Raw genomic sequence first — 14615 nt, 5'->3', positions numbered from 1 at the left:
TAGGAGAGTCTGGGAACAATTCGACCCATGGTTCATGAATTGTGCGTATCAGTTGATTGGAAGAAGTATACACCAGGCCATACTTGGGGAAAATAGCGAAAATGATCGAAGATCATACCAAACAAGTTCATCAAGTGTTGCTGGTGGGTAGTAAGTATTCCATTCCGAAATAATCGAAGATTATTTCGTCAATTTCTGTTGAACTGCGGCCTGGCCTGCTGTTTGCTTAGTCCAATCATTGACCTTTCAATATCCCCCTGCTGCACCTCTGGGTTGGACGCTCGGCATTGGCCATAGGAATAGCAATAACAGCAACAGCGGAAAGAGCATCATACTGCCCGATCGTCATCTCATGGTCAATAGTGATCCATGGCACGATCCGTTCCTCCATGAAGTGATCCTAAACTCGTCAATCACAGTGTCACAACGGGCACAGAGGATCATCACGGCACAGTGCCAAGCAGAAACCGATTCCTCGTCGTCAATGAGTCGAACCCGAGTCGAGGCCTCCACGGCAAGTCGATCCTATTCACCGACAATAGGACGGAGGTCACGAGAGACATGGGAAGTACGAGCGTTGATCCACGCGTCGTAAGAAGCGTACACGGCCTAGAAAAAGGGCGAACCTTCAGTAAACCAATCACGAACCGGGGAGAATTCGAGAGGGACTCACCGCAGGAACGCGGGTCCCAGCCAGGTTATGCAGATGACGATGATTCTTGACCAGGTTATCGAAGCTGCCAATAACCTCCCGAACCAAGACCGAGAGGTGGGTGACCAGCTCATTCCTCTATGATATTTACCAGTGACGATTCCATGACTGTCTGATGCACAAGGCCTGGAGAAACACCCTTAGTACCATAGATCCTCCCTGCGTGCACACAAAGAACGATCATGGCGATGAGCAAATCTGGCCAGGTTTCCTTGCCCACGCGCAAACGATCTCGATTGTGGCAAGGTGTTTACCTCGAAATCAAATGCAGATGTGTGTACCAAGGGGGTATACAGCCAAGTTAAACTGCCCTGTCCCTTGGCAAAAGAGAAAGGCTGTACTATAAAATTCACGGATGAACACAATGCAAACCGTCATGCAAAGAAGGCTCACGGGGAAAATCAACTCCGAAGAGGTTCCTTGCCCGCGCGCAACCGACCACAACTGCAACAAGACTTTTATCTCGAGATCAAAGAGAGTGCACGATCAAGTCAAATGGTTATCGCTTAGTATGCTTGTTTGCATTCGACTTTTGAGGTAAACCCTTGTCACAATTGGATCGGTTGCAGATGAGCGAGGAGCCTCCTCCGAGTTGCTTTTCCCGTGAGCCTTCTTTGCATGACGGTTTGCATTGTGCTCATCCGTGAATTTTATAGTACAGCCTTTCTCTTTTGCCAAGGGACAGGCCTGATTTTTGTCCTGCATGCTCTCAACATGCGCTTTGTGGTCCCACAGAAGGCCATGTGTCGTCATGAATAATATAAAAACTCTTCGACGTTGGGCAACGAGACCTATATAGATATCTGGTTCTTGCTGAGGCTTCATACAGGTTTGCTCTGTCCTCTCTGTGACAACGGAAACTGAGTAAGATGAAGTGATACTCACAAATGAATGAGCTGGAAGTGAGAGGTAAAGAGTGAGAGAAGTCACATAAATGGAACGACTGGGAAAAAGGACGACAGCCCACAGTATTTTGGTTACTTGACATCTCAGTACGAATATTTCCAGCACTCTTCATCTTTCGACCAGGTAAAGTGACGAATTTTATCGAGATCAAGTGTGGCAGATCTTTCGGTAACCAAGTTGATTTCCTATACTTCTTGTTAGATCCTTTGGCTTCTTGTAATGCTTGTAAAAAAGGGACGAAGGAAAGCTCACTTGGGCCACGTCGCGCTCTTGCTACTAAGCAGCCCAGCGACATATCCGTCGAAGAGTACATGACAGAGTCCTTCTTCTTGTAGGATGTGAGCAAGTTCACTTGCTGTAGCATCTATGAATATATGGTTAGACAGAAGAGACTCCATCGTGAGCGTTCCCAAGAATAGAGAGATGATGTAGAGAGGGAAGTGAGAGAAGCTGTAAGGTCTCCACATCACTTGCATCTGAAAGTGATAAAAGGTGTGTGTGGAAAGAACCCCAGCACATTCCACCTGAGAGGGAAATATTTCTCTCTTACCTTAGTGTCGACGCCGTCACTTCTCACCTCACTTCTTTATCTCTTCTTCGCCGCTGGAACCAATCTCCTTTTCACAAGTGTATATAAATATAGATAGCTCAGACCTCTTCTGGCATCGATGTGATGATAGATTGGAGTTTCCCTTGATAAACGAACAGTCACTAGATGGACTAGAGGATGTGTATGACCTTCTAATGAAGAAGAAATCTATGGGAGTTTTATAGGCCCCATGAAGAAAGGCAAAAGCAAACAAAAGAAAAGCAACACAAACAAAAGCAAACGCAGGTCTAAGAAAATAGACAATTGGATGTCTAACAAACCGCACAAGTCAAGTATTTCCTGGATTTTCTTCCTTTGTTTTCCTTTATAATCTTCCTATAGCTCGGTAATGTTCTGTCAAGGCCCAGTAGGACGAATTAATCGGTCTTGGGTGTTCTCAAATTCTTACAGGGAATTTTCAAAGTCTGTTTACACGTGCAATGCCCTGTCTTCCACTGCCCGCCTGTCGCCATTATTGGCGTTTACAAACGTTGAAGTGTGATCCTAAATATGATGAATGTTTCAAGCAAACAAAAGTCACTGGGTGGAAAAGATTCCCGATACTTCAAGACATGATGGCTTCTTGAGCAATATTCCGGAGTACATAGTCTTCTAATAGATATTTTAACAGTGGAAATCGCATCAATCAATGTGTCGAAGTAGAGACTGGTATGTATTTGGAAACAGGCCTGGATATGCAGGCTACCATCCAAAACCAGAGACAATCTCCATTGGCTGCCATGATCCAATTTCCCCCTAATTCACTTGCCCCATATCCTCGTGGTATTCCCTCTGTATTCTATGGTTTTCGACATCCAAAGATCCTGCATATCATCATTTTTATAGTACATGTTCCATACTAGCATTCGCAGCAATGTTCTAAACCAAAACTGACTAAAATTGTGGCTGATCTCTCATAGCACCATCTCACAGTTCTCGTGCTGGTATTGGCTGCTATACTTCAAGTGAAGTACTGAGCACGTGCTATTCACGAGGTTTGATATATCACTATAATAATGGGTGTTAAAATTCCAATACATCTAGGGATTCCTATACTAAGAGCTCCCGTTGACTATATTTATTCTGAATATCTAGCACAGAATCTAAACAATACCTACACGCCTGATTCTATTTTTCCAGAAGATGAGGGATTTTGACCTATTTTAGGAAACTCCTATCGTCTTGCTGCAGATTAGCAACGCGAGAATGCCAACGAGTCTGGCGGAAATGCAGAAAAAATGCCCTCAACTAGAAGATGTTCATATTTTAGGCCCACCTTGATGAGTGGAGTGTTGATTTTATGTAGGAAAGTATCCACCTCAAACTGTACTACGTAGCGCTAACGTCCACAAGTGTATAAAAGCATCTAGCTAGATTCATTATTAGATCATTAGGAAATAATAATAGTTGACAGCAAGTATGAAAGAGATGTTGAAGAAGCCAGATATGGGTTAGCTTGAGAGGAATGATATCGAACCTGATCGAATGGCCCGAGAATACGGGCTTATGCACTATGGTGTATTCTCATTTGATCCTATATTGGTGCCTTGTTGATGCCTTATTTGCGCTTTGGCTCAAACATGTTTCAACTTGGAAGCTACCGAGGTAAACCAAATTAATTTTACTAGAAATGTACAGAATTTGCCATCTTCCCTTCCCCGGGATCTATGAAAAAGTGGCAAAGCCCGGCAGTGAGGCACATCGGGAAGGAACATCCGTATTCCGTACCTCGGGGTCTGCTTTGCCCAATCAGAGGCCTTTGTATGTAAGCCACTAGATGAGTCAGCACCTGGGCCCATTGATTTTCCCTCTGGTTCCGTCGGTGTTCGACAGATGTCAACTTGTACATCTCCCTTAAATTGAAGGGGATTTTTGTCTTTGGGTTCTGTTCTTCTTCTCATACCTTTTGAGTCAATTGTTGAAATATGGAGGCACTTTTACAGCAGTCCCGCACTATGTGCCCTTTCCTCAAGCGCACATCCCCCACTACCCTGCGCACTCTGTCAACCGCTACTCGTCCCAGCACCAGCCCGGGAGGCGGAACCATGTCCAACCTGCAAGTTCTGGGTCGTCGATGCCCAGTTATGAGCAAGGCTCTGGCTGTGCAGAGCGCCCGTCTTAGTGGCACCAAGCGCTTCGCCTCGCGGGCTGCCGGAGTCACTGGAATCCAGCATATGCGGTTTCCGACTGGCAAGCGGGAATTGCACACCACCGGTGGTCATCCCGCCAGTCTCGCCTCTGGTGGGTATGAGAAGAACGAGCGAGGTAAATTGAGTTTGTGAGACTCGGGCTTTTGAGCTGTTGCTAATCTGACTCCAGGAAACCCTAACTTGGCCAATCCGCTCCGCCCCTCCCCTGCCACCGGCCATGCCGGCGCCGCAGTCCGTGGTCCCCGCCCGGAAGCCCCAACCACCAAAAAGTTCAACTACGATGATTTCTACAACGTGGAATTGGAGAAGAAGCACAAGGATAAGTCCTATCGTTACTTCAACAACATCAACCGTCTTGCCAAGGAGTTCCCTCGGGCCCACACTGCCTCTGCTGAGGAGCGCGTGACTGTCTGGTGCTCCAATGACTACCTTGGCATGGGTCGTAACCCGCAGGTCTTGGACTCCATGCACAAGACTTTGGACACCTACGGAGCCGGTGCCGGTGGCACTCGCAATATCTCGGGTCATAACCAGCATGCTATTGCCCTGGAGGATACGCTTGCCAAATTGCACGGAAAGGAGGCCGCATTGGTCTTCAGCTCCTGCTTCGTGGCTAACGATGCGACCCTGGCAACTTTGGGTAGTAAGATGCCCGATTGTGTCATTCTCTCGGACAGCCTCAACCATGCCTCAATGATCCAGGGCATTCGCCACTCTGGCGCGAAAAAGATGGTCTTCAAGCACAACGATATGGAAGACCTTGAAGCCAAATTGGCCTCATTGCCCCTTGGTACCCCCAAGATTATTGCCTTTGAATCTGTCTACAGTATGTGCGGATCAATTGCGCCCATTGAAAAAATCTGTGATCTCTCCGACAAATACGGTGCCATCACTTTCTTGGATGAGGTCCACGCCGTAGGAATGTACGGGCCACACGGAGCTGGAGTTGCTGAGCATCTCGATTTCGATGTCTACGCATCCCAGGATACAGCTTTCCCTCAAAGCACCAAGGGCACAGTCCAGGACCGAATTGACATTATTACCGGTACCTTGGGCAAGGCCTACGGCTGTGTCGGTGGATATATTGCAGGCTCGGCAGCTATGGTAGACACCATCCGCTCCCTTGCTCCCGGTTTCATCTTTACCACTTCGCTCCCACCGGCAACCATGGCTGGTGCCGATGCCGCGATTCAGTACCAGTCCCAGCAACCCCGGGACCGAGTCCTCCAGCAACTCCACACCCGTGCAGTCAAGACCGCCCTGAATGATTTGGACATCCCTGTCATCCCCAATCCCTCCCACATTGTCCCCCTCCTGGTCGGTGATGCCGAGCTTGCCAAGAAGGCTTCCGACAAACTTCTCGAGGAGCACGGCATCTATGTACAGGCCATCAACTACCCCACCGTTCCCCGCGGCGAGGAGCGTCTGCGCATTACCCCAACCCCAGGCCACGTGAAGCATCTGCGCGAGCACCTCGTGCAAGCCGTTCAGGCCGTTTGGAATGACCTTGGCCTTAAGCGCACCAGCGATTGGAAGAGCCAGGGCGGTTTCGTTGGCGTTGGCGTTGAAGGCGCCGAGGCCGCCAACCAGCCCATTTGGGAGGACACCCAGCTTGGTCTTCAGGTTAACGAGACCCTCGAGGGTGCTGTTGCTCGTGAATTCAACGATGCAGCTGTCCAGGCTGCCGTGCCGCTGAAGGCTGCTACCCCTCTGACCGAGAAGGCTTACTCGGGAATGAACTCCACCGCTGGTGTGGTCGCCTAGAGCAGACGAACTCCGTCTTTTACGCTTCGAGGTTTTTGGGGTAATTGTACTTGCATTATTCCCGTCCGGTCATTTATTCCATAATATTGTGTGGTGCGGACATACGTAACTTACATATGCATCCGTCTTCAATTGTAGCACCCCCACATATTCATGTCATCTCCCGTGTCTGCTTTGATTTAAATGATGTAGTTATCTTCCGGCTTGGTTAGCTGTGAATTGCGCTTATGTCTGTTGATGTATGTTGTTGATTTGGTTTCAATCCCAACATCAGCGTCGGATATACTGCTTGTATCTATGTCGATTGAGTGTCATTTATTGGGCGGAAGTGGACTAGGCTTGAAATGAACAGGGTTCAAGTGGCATTTTCTCTCTTTACATTTTATGTAGGCTTCGGCTTTTTGTAGTATGTGAATGGTTTTCATGAAATATACTGTCCTGCCATTGACGGACTGGCATTTATATAATTAGAGCATTGGTATATATATATGTGCATACCCCTCTAGATCTAAATTGCCCTCTCTCTGGTCTAGTAGTAAGAAGCTATTCCGAATAGCATGCCAATTGAAATTGCAACTGTATAAGACTCTAGATAGAAGACGGAATGAAAACGTGGGTGAATCAATTCAGCTCCTGCTATACGATATACTCTGCTAATAGTGACTTTCCTTTTCCAGTAATTTCTGACGCTATATATATCCCAACCACAGACATAGATACCTGAGTTTGCACAATCAAAATCAAAGAAAGGAACGACCAAGTAAATTCCTTTGGCTATGTAGAAATGTCTCATTGATATAGACACAGATAAAAGTAACAATTTTGAAACACACATAACACCATATATTCCAAGTCGGTCTGACAAAAGCCCATCAAACCACAACTCAACTCTACTTCCGACCACCACGACTAACCTTAGGGAACTCAAGAGGAATACGCAAGCGAGCAACACGACGCGCTGCAGCCTCCGCACGTCCACCCTTAATATTCCACTTCTCGAACTCCGTATCACGAGGCTTATCAACCCGACAACCAAGCTCGCGGAAGTACTGGTGAATAGTACCCGGGTCGAGACGCAAATCATCACGCAGATCAGAAGGATCCGTTGCAAGCTCGTTAGGCGCATTACCACCAAGCGAGCTGGATCCACCGTCTTGCGCCGGCCGGGGCGGGATATGCAGCGAGAGCGCACAAATGGTAGTCTGCAGGAGAGTGAAGTCGTTCTTTGAGACGTAGCCGCCACTGGGCGCGAAGCGACGACGCACGGCATCGATAACAGACTCCGGGAGGAGGTCCGTGGATCCCTCGGGTGCAGCCGCAGCGCCGGGCTTGGGCTTCGCCGTAGAGGAACCAGTGGTGTTCGATAGGATGCGACGGAGGTCCTCGCGGGGCGGGAGACGCTTGCTGCCCGGGCCGCCGGCCTTTGCGCTGGCGCCTGCGCTCTTCAGACAGCGTCCGAACTCGATTAGAAGCTGGATGAAGCGGAGGACTTGGAGGTGGGTTGTGTTGTCTGAGTTGACGACTGCGCCAACGCGGTTCGAGACGTAGCGCGAGACGGTTGTCACGCCGAGACCGGCTTCCACTTGCGACTTCCACTCGTCCACGCCGTTTAGTTGGCTGAGGGTTGTGTGGCTGCCTGGCACGAGGGTCTCGATTGTGTACACGTCGGAGGGGTGCGAGACGGCGAGGTTGGGGGTTGGGAGGGGCTTGGCGGCTTGCACTTCGGCTTGCATGGCGAGGGCCTTGGCGAGGCCGGAGGCTGTGTCGGCGGGCAGCGAGGAGATGAGGGCTGCGCCGGCTGTGGGGACGGCGCCGGCGGGGGCGTTGGAGAGCTGGGCGTTCTCGGCCATGGATTGCACGGCCTTGCGGGATTGTTTGGTGCCGAAGGTGTTGGTTAGGGCTGTGCGTTGGGCGCGCATGGTGTTCTGGTGCTGGTTGTTAGTTGGGTTCTTATGTATGGAATTGCGGGTGGGAGGACGTACCATCTCTTCGTCTGAGTCTTCCTCGGGCCTGCGGCTTCTCACTGTTCCTCGCAGTGTGGCTCGTCGTACCTCCACGATCTTCCAGGTCTTGCTCTCTGGGTCAATGACTGCGACGTAGTGCTTTACTTGCGAGTCGGTATCGTCTCCTTTGCCTTCACGTCCGACAAAGTCTAGCTTGGCATGCTCCGAGGACTGCAGCAGAATCTCCGAAGAGGCAATGCCCGGGTTCCGAGTCGCTGCCGCAGACTTAGAAACATTGCCGCGGCTTTTGATATATGGGTTCCAGTGGAGAGATTTCGAGCTTTGAAGGCCGGGTGTATCGGCTATAATGCGAACATTCGATTAGAAATGCTTTGCTGTCTGGATAAAAAGCCTTCAACTCACTAATTACTGGTGCCAGTTCGCTCTTATCTTCAACAACGCTGGCGGCCAGCGGGGGCAGCTGGTGCAGCGCAGGCTTTTTGCTTGGACGGTCATTGTCTGATGCGCGCTTGCGCTTGTGATCTGTTTTATTGGACGGCATTATGGCGTTAGGGACGAGAGACAAAAGACTGTAGCTCTTGAGAATCGGCTTTAGCGCGGTGAAATAAAATGTCTGGACTTGTCGGGCAGAAAATTTTACGAGCGGAGACTAGGCAGGCGGTGAGTCTATAGGCTTTCCGCACAAAGGAATATTGACGTACATAAAACGTCGAGCTATCGCAATTGTTTCGATAGAATAAGACAGGTATTCAGGTGGTGGCTGTGCTGCAGTTTACATGTTTACATTTACAATTAAGGAAAAAAAAGATGTTTTACTCATCAAGTCATCGATTCATCTGCAGTAGCTAAACCAAGACCTCCGAGTTATTCCCTGGATTTTTGATAAACTCCCGGAAGGACCTCTCCACATCTTTTGACCAGCCCGAAGGAAGGCCGTAAAGATAATGAGAATTGACCAGTCACCCCAATGCCGTGCTCAAAAGACCGATGGGTTGCACCAATCCTCCAACATCCACCTAAACACAAGAGCCCCTCCGAGTAATAACCACGCATGACATCAGATCGTAGACGTTAAATGAATCCGAGGTGTTGGAATGTGGGTAGACTGTTGTTGTAACAGCGGATTCCGTCGTTCGATCTGCGATCTCTTCTGATGATAGGTCGGAAATCTTGACCGTGCAGGTAACTCGTTTGGATGAGGGGCGTGTCACGAAGAAACGAAAGTCGCAACGTCGCGTCGTCAATTGTCGTGTTCAGCGTTTAAACATGAGCTCAGGCAAGGAGGGCTGAGATGGAGGGGGCGAGTAGTTTATTTGCTGATGTGGGAATTAGCATCTCGATTGACCAATTGGAAGCTCAATGGCCTTTTGCAAGACCATCGGCGAACAATGGAGTCACTTACGATCTGGCGCGCATCTTTCTGCGCTTGCGCTTGAGACGGCGAGTGCGCTTCTTTCTCCACTTAGCTCTCATCTTCAAACTGTTGGCTGGTTAGTGCATTGCTCTCGATAATATTATCAGCTTCGGAAAAGCTACTCACGATTTCGAGGATGAAACAGAGATAGTAGAAAGAAAGACGAAGTGAGGCGGGTCTGAGATGCATTTACGTATCGTGCGGCTGACTCATCCACCCTCGCTTAGACTCCGCACGTGACAGCCCAAGCTTCCATCCGTGACGACACATGACCATGCCTGATTAGGAAATTTGATAGGGTTTCACTCCATACAGCTGTTTAGGCTGCAAACGATTTGAAAATAATTTATGTAACGTATCAACTACGAGTGATGATTGTAGTGTAATGATGTTAGTTCAATTGAATTCTCATGAGAAGAGCAATGCCATTACTATTATTCAATAGCACATGTATCATATAGCTCCAAAATAGAACTAGTGAGGCTTTTGATGCCAACATTTCCGCTTGGGTATAGCCAGCCGTATGTTAAATAAACAAATATACCAGAAGCTTCATCACTCATGAATTTTCGCAAAATCTGCAAGACAGGATCCACAGAAGTAAAATGACAAAAGGTCCGTCATACAAAAGTATCTATACAACCTGGAGATTTTCTCAGTATGTGTACCGATATGTGGGCGCCATATCGCCGAGATATTCCACTTCATCCTCGGGAATCGCATCAGGGTCAACCGCGGCGCGGTCACGCTTCTTGTTCTCAATCCACAGGGCCAACATGTAGACTGAACATGCCAGACCAGCGAGGCAAATGAACGAGAGGCAGATGATGTATCCGGTTCGGAAATCTGTGACACCATTCTTTACAACAAAAGAGTATGTAGCGATGATTCCACCGATATTTCCGAAGCCAATCTGCCACGCGGTTCCCACGCTGCGTCGATGATGGCCACCCAAATTCATGGAGAACCAACATACAATGACAGGCATGGCGCTGTAACAGCCACTGGTGAGCATGAAAAGAGCACCATATTGGGCACTATTATTGGTATGGATTGTCATGAGCATGATAAATCCGATCAGGGCGATCGCCATTGGGATCAAGGTGAAAGCGAATCGGTGTCGCAGTCGGTCAGAGCAGAAGGCGACTACCATTGAGAAGCCGAATGCTGCAGCCCAGGGAGGAATGGAGTACAGCTGGGTTTTGATTGGACTATAGCCGTATGTCTGGATAATCGACGGCGCGAAGTATGCATATCCTGTATGAGAGTGAGCGATAACTCGGAGGTAGTGAAAGAAGGAAGTTGTACGTACCATAAGCGGGAACAATCAAGCCGAAGTACATAAACCCTCCGATAAAGACCTTGTCTGCGGGAAGTCAGCGCACTGCAGTTGAATACAAGATCAACCAGGCTATACTTACAGTCCTTGAACACACCCAGAATCTCGCGCTTGCCCATGTGAATGTTGCTAGCAGACTTGCCGACATCCTTGGCCAACTTGGCACGCATGTATGCGCGCTCTTCCTCATTCAGCCACTTAACATCCTCCGGGAAATCAGCAATGAAAAAGAACAGGATAATCGCGACCACACTCGTCAAAATGCCCTCGATAATGAACACCCAGCGCCAACCACTGTAGCCGCGCATGCCATCCATATTTGCGATTCCGCTAGCAAGCAGACCACCGAAGGCACCGGCCAGGGAAGTGGAGCTGAAGAAGAAACTGAAACGCTTTTGAGCCTCAGAGCGAGTGTACCACATGCCCAACAGATAGAAACCTGACGATCACAATTAGCACCTAGCTTAGGAGGGGCTGTTAGGGTTTGCACTTACATCCAGGGAACATGCCTGTCTCAAAGACACCCAAAAAGAATCGAGTGGCCATCAGTCCACCCCAGTTCTGTACCAAACCCTGGAAGAGCAAGACCAAGCCAAACATGAACATGCATCCCGACACTGAATTCTTATTAACAAGCTGTCGCACGGGGCGTAAAGGAACCAAAATACTTACGCCAGACATGGGGCTTCAACTTCTTGAGCAAAATGTTTGAAGGAATCTCGAAGATAATATACGGGACGAAGAAAATTGTGAGCGCGGTGTTGTATTTTGTTCCAGTGGTGATGTTCAAGTCCTCCTTAAGTCCGAGAATAGCGGCATTGCTGATATTAACTCTGCACGATGATGTCAGATACAACCTCGGAAGTAACCCCTGCTTACACAAAAAATTATGCTTACCGATCCAAAAAGGCTAGCAAATACAAAATACACAGACAGGGCAGAATGTGCCAGTCGACCTTGGCCTGCAGTTTGCGCGCAGTAGTAGTTGTGAGAGGAGGCAGATCAAAGTCCGTAGAACTGATCTGACTTTCGCCCTTGTCAATGGGTTCGTTGGTTTCAATTGGTTCTGCGTGGGGGAGAGTACGGTCAGCACAATTTTGTAGCAACGATGCGCTCGCGCGAGTGGAATGACTCAGCCCTTAAAAGGACGAAAGAAAGAAGTCGGGGTTAGATCTATAGGATTGTGTACATACCTGGGACACCCATGATGAGATGTAAATTGCGCCAGAACACTGCGCAACTATTTGGAAGGACTAATGATAGAGGGGAAAAAGGAAATCCAAGGGGGAAAATGGGCCTTTTGAAGATCGAAATCCCTAGCTCAGCTCGCTCGCCGATGCAGGGATGCTACCCCAGGATGTCCAAGCCCGATCTCGGCCTATTCGCCGATATGCATGCCGTATTTTTTTTTTGCTTTTTCACGCCATTTTAGTTGCTTATCTATGGCCAGCGGGAATAAATATCCCATTTCTCTTTCAAATCTTATTTTGCCCTTACTATTACTCCGTACGGAGTACATAGAATGCTGTTGGAATATTCTCCTTTCCCCGCAAAATAACTATATTTTGAATCACGTGATTCAAAAAAAAAGGGGTCTCGCGGCCCGACTAAGCAAAATCTCCACTTGCCAGGTGACCATCGGCATCCTTCTAAGTGCGGGGTGCATGTAATCGGAGGATTTTGGTTGAAGCAGTTGATTACAAAGGATTTGGTCTAAGACTCGGAATTTAATCTATTCAATGTATTTATGCTCGATTTATACCGTCTGACTGTGTTCTTATTTTGCATATATTTGTTAGTTATACAACATACATCTATCGTATCCCGTCCCGGAACATATATTAACCATCCTACCACATATTTCATGCCTCTTTAGCCCATTGGTTGCCACTCCATAAACCTCCCGTGGTCCAGAGCCAATAGTCCCGACCTTTGATTAGCCACACCAGTAGACTGGGTAACTGCCAGCCCATGGCGGTGCCCACACCTTTGCTCTTTCCAATTGGCACAAGCTGAGTTTCGCGGGTATCCTCCTTGAACACGCGATCAGTTCCGACAGCACTTTCTTCCATCCCCTCGGCAATGAGCAGATCCCGTTTAATATTCGCACACAGAGTCGGGACCGTATTCAAGATATTGTGCACTGCCGGACGGGCATGTGATCCCACATCACCAACCGCGTAGACTCGCGGGCCAGCCTTATCCACACGTAGAGTGAATACGTTAGTCTCTACCAAGCCACTGTCAGTCAACAATGACTCATGCACAAATCTGGTATTGGGCGCTGCGCCGGTAGCCGGAATATAAAGGTCGGCCCCGAATGTCTTGCCGTCTTCCAAGGTCACTGTCGCATTGGTCGTCAGAGCACTCTCAGTTCCTGCGTCAGGTGGTGAGACAGTTGCAACGCGTGAGCCCTTGAGCACAGTCACGCCGACCTGCGCGAGGAATTCCTCCGCCTTCTTCACGATCGCGGGGCGCAAGACTGGGAGTATCTTCGCGCCCGTCACTAGTGTAATGGGCACCTTGGGATTCTCCAGTTTAGAGCTGAACCAGCCAGCCCGACCGTTGAGATATTCGCCTAGTTCACCGGCTGTTTCGACACCAGTCGGACCTCCACCCACGATGACAATGTGTTTGGCATTGGGGAGAGCTGCGCGGAATGTGTTCCAGCTCTCCCGCAGGGACTCGGAGTCGCCATTCAGTCCTTGTAGAGGCGATGACAAGCGCATGGTATCCAATTTTCTCTGTATCGTCGTCCTTAAGGCTCACGGTGACATGACGATCGGCGTGGTCGAGTGCTGTCGCGGTACCTTGTATGAAACGGAATGTATCGTTCGGATATTGCTCGAACTGCTGTGGTACACTGACAAAGAGCTTCTCTTTGGGGAACATGTGATCTGAGATCAATGCGCGGGGACAAGCCGGGCGACATATGGCCTGCGACGAGGTGCTGACGAGGATGACCTGATAGCTCTCTTTGTTGGGCAACTTGGGGACAACATGTTTAAGAAGGTAGTGTGCCGTGGATATGCCCCCGTAGGAACTGCCCAGGATGACAAGATTCTTGTTGCTAGAATCTTGAGCCATTGTTCCTAGGCAATGAGAACTTAGAAGAGTGATGGTCTAATATGTAGAAAGCTGGGGACTGAAGGGCTAACTACATATAGATAAAGATACGCATATTCCAAGGTTAATTGTTCATTGCCAATCGAAATTATTCCTTTTATCTGAGCAGGCTCCAGGATTCCTTTCCCTTCCATGGATGCCTTCTTAGTACTTTTGATACACTCTATGAGCATTTGGAAGTCCTGCGACAACCGGATTTCACCCGCACCCCATCAAATATAGATAAGCACTCTTAACTATATGTACATCACTAATACAGTAAAAATATACAAATTAGTATATGTAGGTAAATGGCTAAGGAATCCAATGCATTTAATATTTAGTGTAATAACTCCTTACTCTGCGCGTAGTCTTCCGCATAACCCATTTTGGGTCGAAGGTCGCGACCCAGACCCAGTTTCTGTATAAATTGTGATATAAATATTTAAATAATATACCGTTATATTCCTCTGTTTTGGTTCCTATATCGAAATACTCATTCTCTCCTAGACTGCGACATCGCCCGTCCATGAGCCTTTCTAGACCTTGCCAACTCCCACCATTTGGTCTCATAGGACTCCTATATGGTCCTATGGAAGTGAGGTGCCTAGTCCGGTCCCATACGAGACGGTGCCGGCTACCAGGAGTCACCAGTTGGTGAGAATGACCTGA

The 14615-nt window shown here is 48.6% G+C and overlaps 5 protein-coding genes across 5 annotated transcripts; 1 reads left to right on the top strand and 4 right to left on the bottom strand.

The window, feature by feature from the left end:
* Window positions 1-525: 525 nt before the first annotated feature.
* On the bottom strand, window positions 526-896 carry N7479_005997 (uncharacterized protein; the record flags this gene model as incomplete). The annotated part of the gene is given in 3 exon segments (XM_057253693.1): window positions 526-609; window positions 674-790; window positions 804-896. The coding sequence occupies 3 exon segments, from the start codon at window positions 894-896 to the stop codon at window positions 526-528; spliced, it is 294 nt and encodes a 97-aa protein (XP_057107555.1).
* Window positions 897-4132: 3236 nt separating this feature from the next.
* Window positions 4133-6121, top strand: hemA (5-aminolevulinic acid synthase HemA; the record flags this gene model as incomplete). The annotated part of the gene is made up of 2 exons (XM_057253692.1): window positions 4133-4472; window positions 4527-6121. The coding sequence occupies 2 exons, from the start codon at window positions 4133-4135 to the stop codon at window positions 6119-6121; spliced, it is 1935 nt and encodes a 644-aa protein (XP_057107554.1).
* An 890-nt stretch (window positions 6122-7011) lies between these two features.
* N7479_005995 (DNA-directed RNA polymerase I subunit RPA49) lies at window positions 7012-8626 on the bottom strand (the record flags this gene model as incomplete). Its single annotated transcript, XM_057253691.1, has 3 exons — window positions 7012-8052; window positions 8104-8426; window positions 8488-8626. The coding sequence occupies 3 exons, from the start codon at window positions 8624-8626 to the stop codon at window positions 7012-7014; spliced, it is 1503 nt and encodes a 500-aa protein (XP_057107553.1).
* A 1528-nt stretch (window positions 8627-10154) lies between these two features.
* On the bottom strand, window positions 10155-12044 carry N7479_005994 (putative MFS transporter; the record flags this gene model as incomplete). Its single annotated transcript, XM_057253690.1, has 7 exons — window positions 10155-10756; window positions 10812-10865; window positions 10921-11277; window positions 11333-11455; window positions 11511-11671; window positions 11736-11904; window positions 12032-12044. The coding sequence occupies 7 exons, from the start codon at window positions 12042-12044 to the stop codon at window positions 10155-10157; spliced, it is 1479 nt and encodes a 492-aa protein (XP_057107552.1).
* A 656-nt stretch (window positions 12045-12700) lies between these two features.
* Window positions 12701-13925, bottom strand: N7479_005993 (NAD(P)/FAD-dependent oxidoreductase; the record flags this gene model as incomplete). The annotated part of the gene is made up of 2 exons (XM_057253689.1): window positions 12701-13582; window positions 13608-13925. 2 exons carry the CDS (start codon window positions 13923-13925, stop codon window positions 12701-12703), a joined length of 1200 nt encoding a protein of 399 aa, XP_057107551.1.
* Between the last annotated feature and the right edge of the window lie 690 nt (window positions 13926-14615).

The sequence above is a fragment of the Penicillium vulpinum genome, assembly GCF_028829585.1.
Source record: "Penicillium vulpinum strain IBT 29486 chromosome Unknown utg000003l_segment0_segment0, whole genome shotgun sequence".
NCBI classification, from domain to species: domain Eukaryota; kingdom Fungi; phylum Ascomycota; class Eurotiomycetes; order Eurotiales; family Aspergillaceae; genus Penicillium; species Penicillium vulpinum.
Note: the sequence above shows the minus strand (reverse complement) of the source record. Positions and strands in the feature narration are given on the sequence as shown.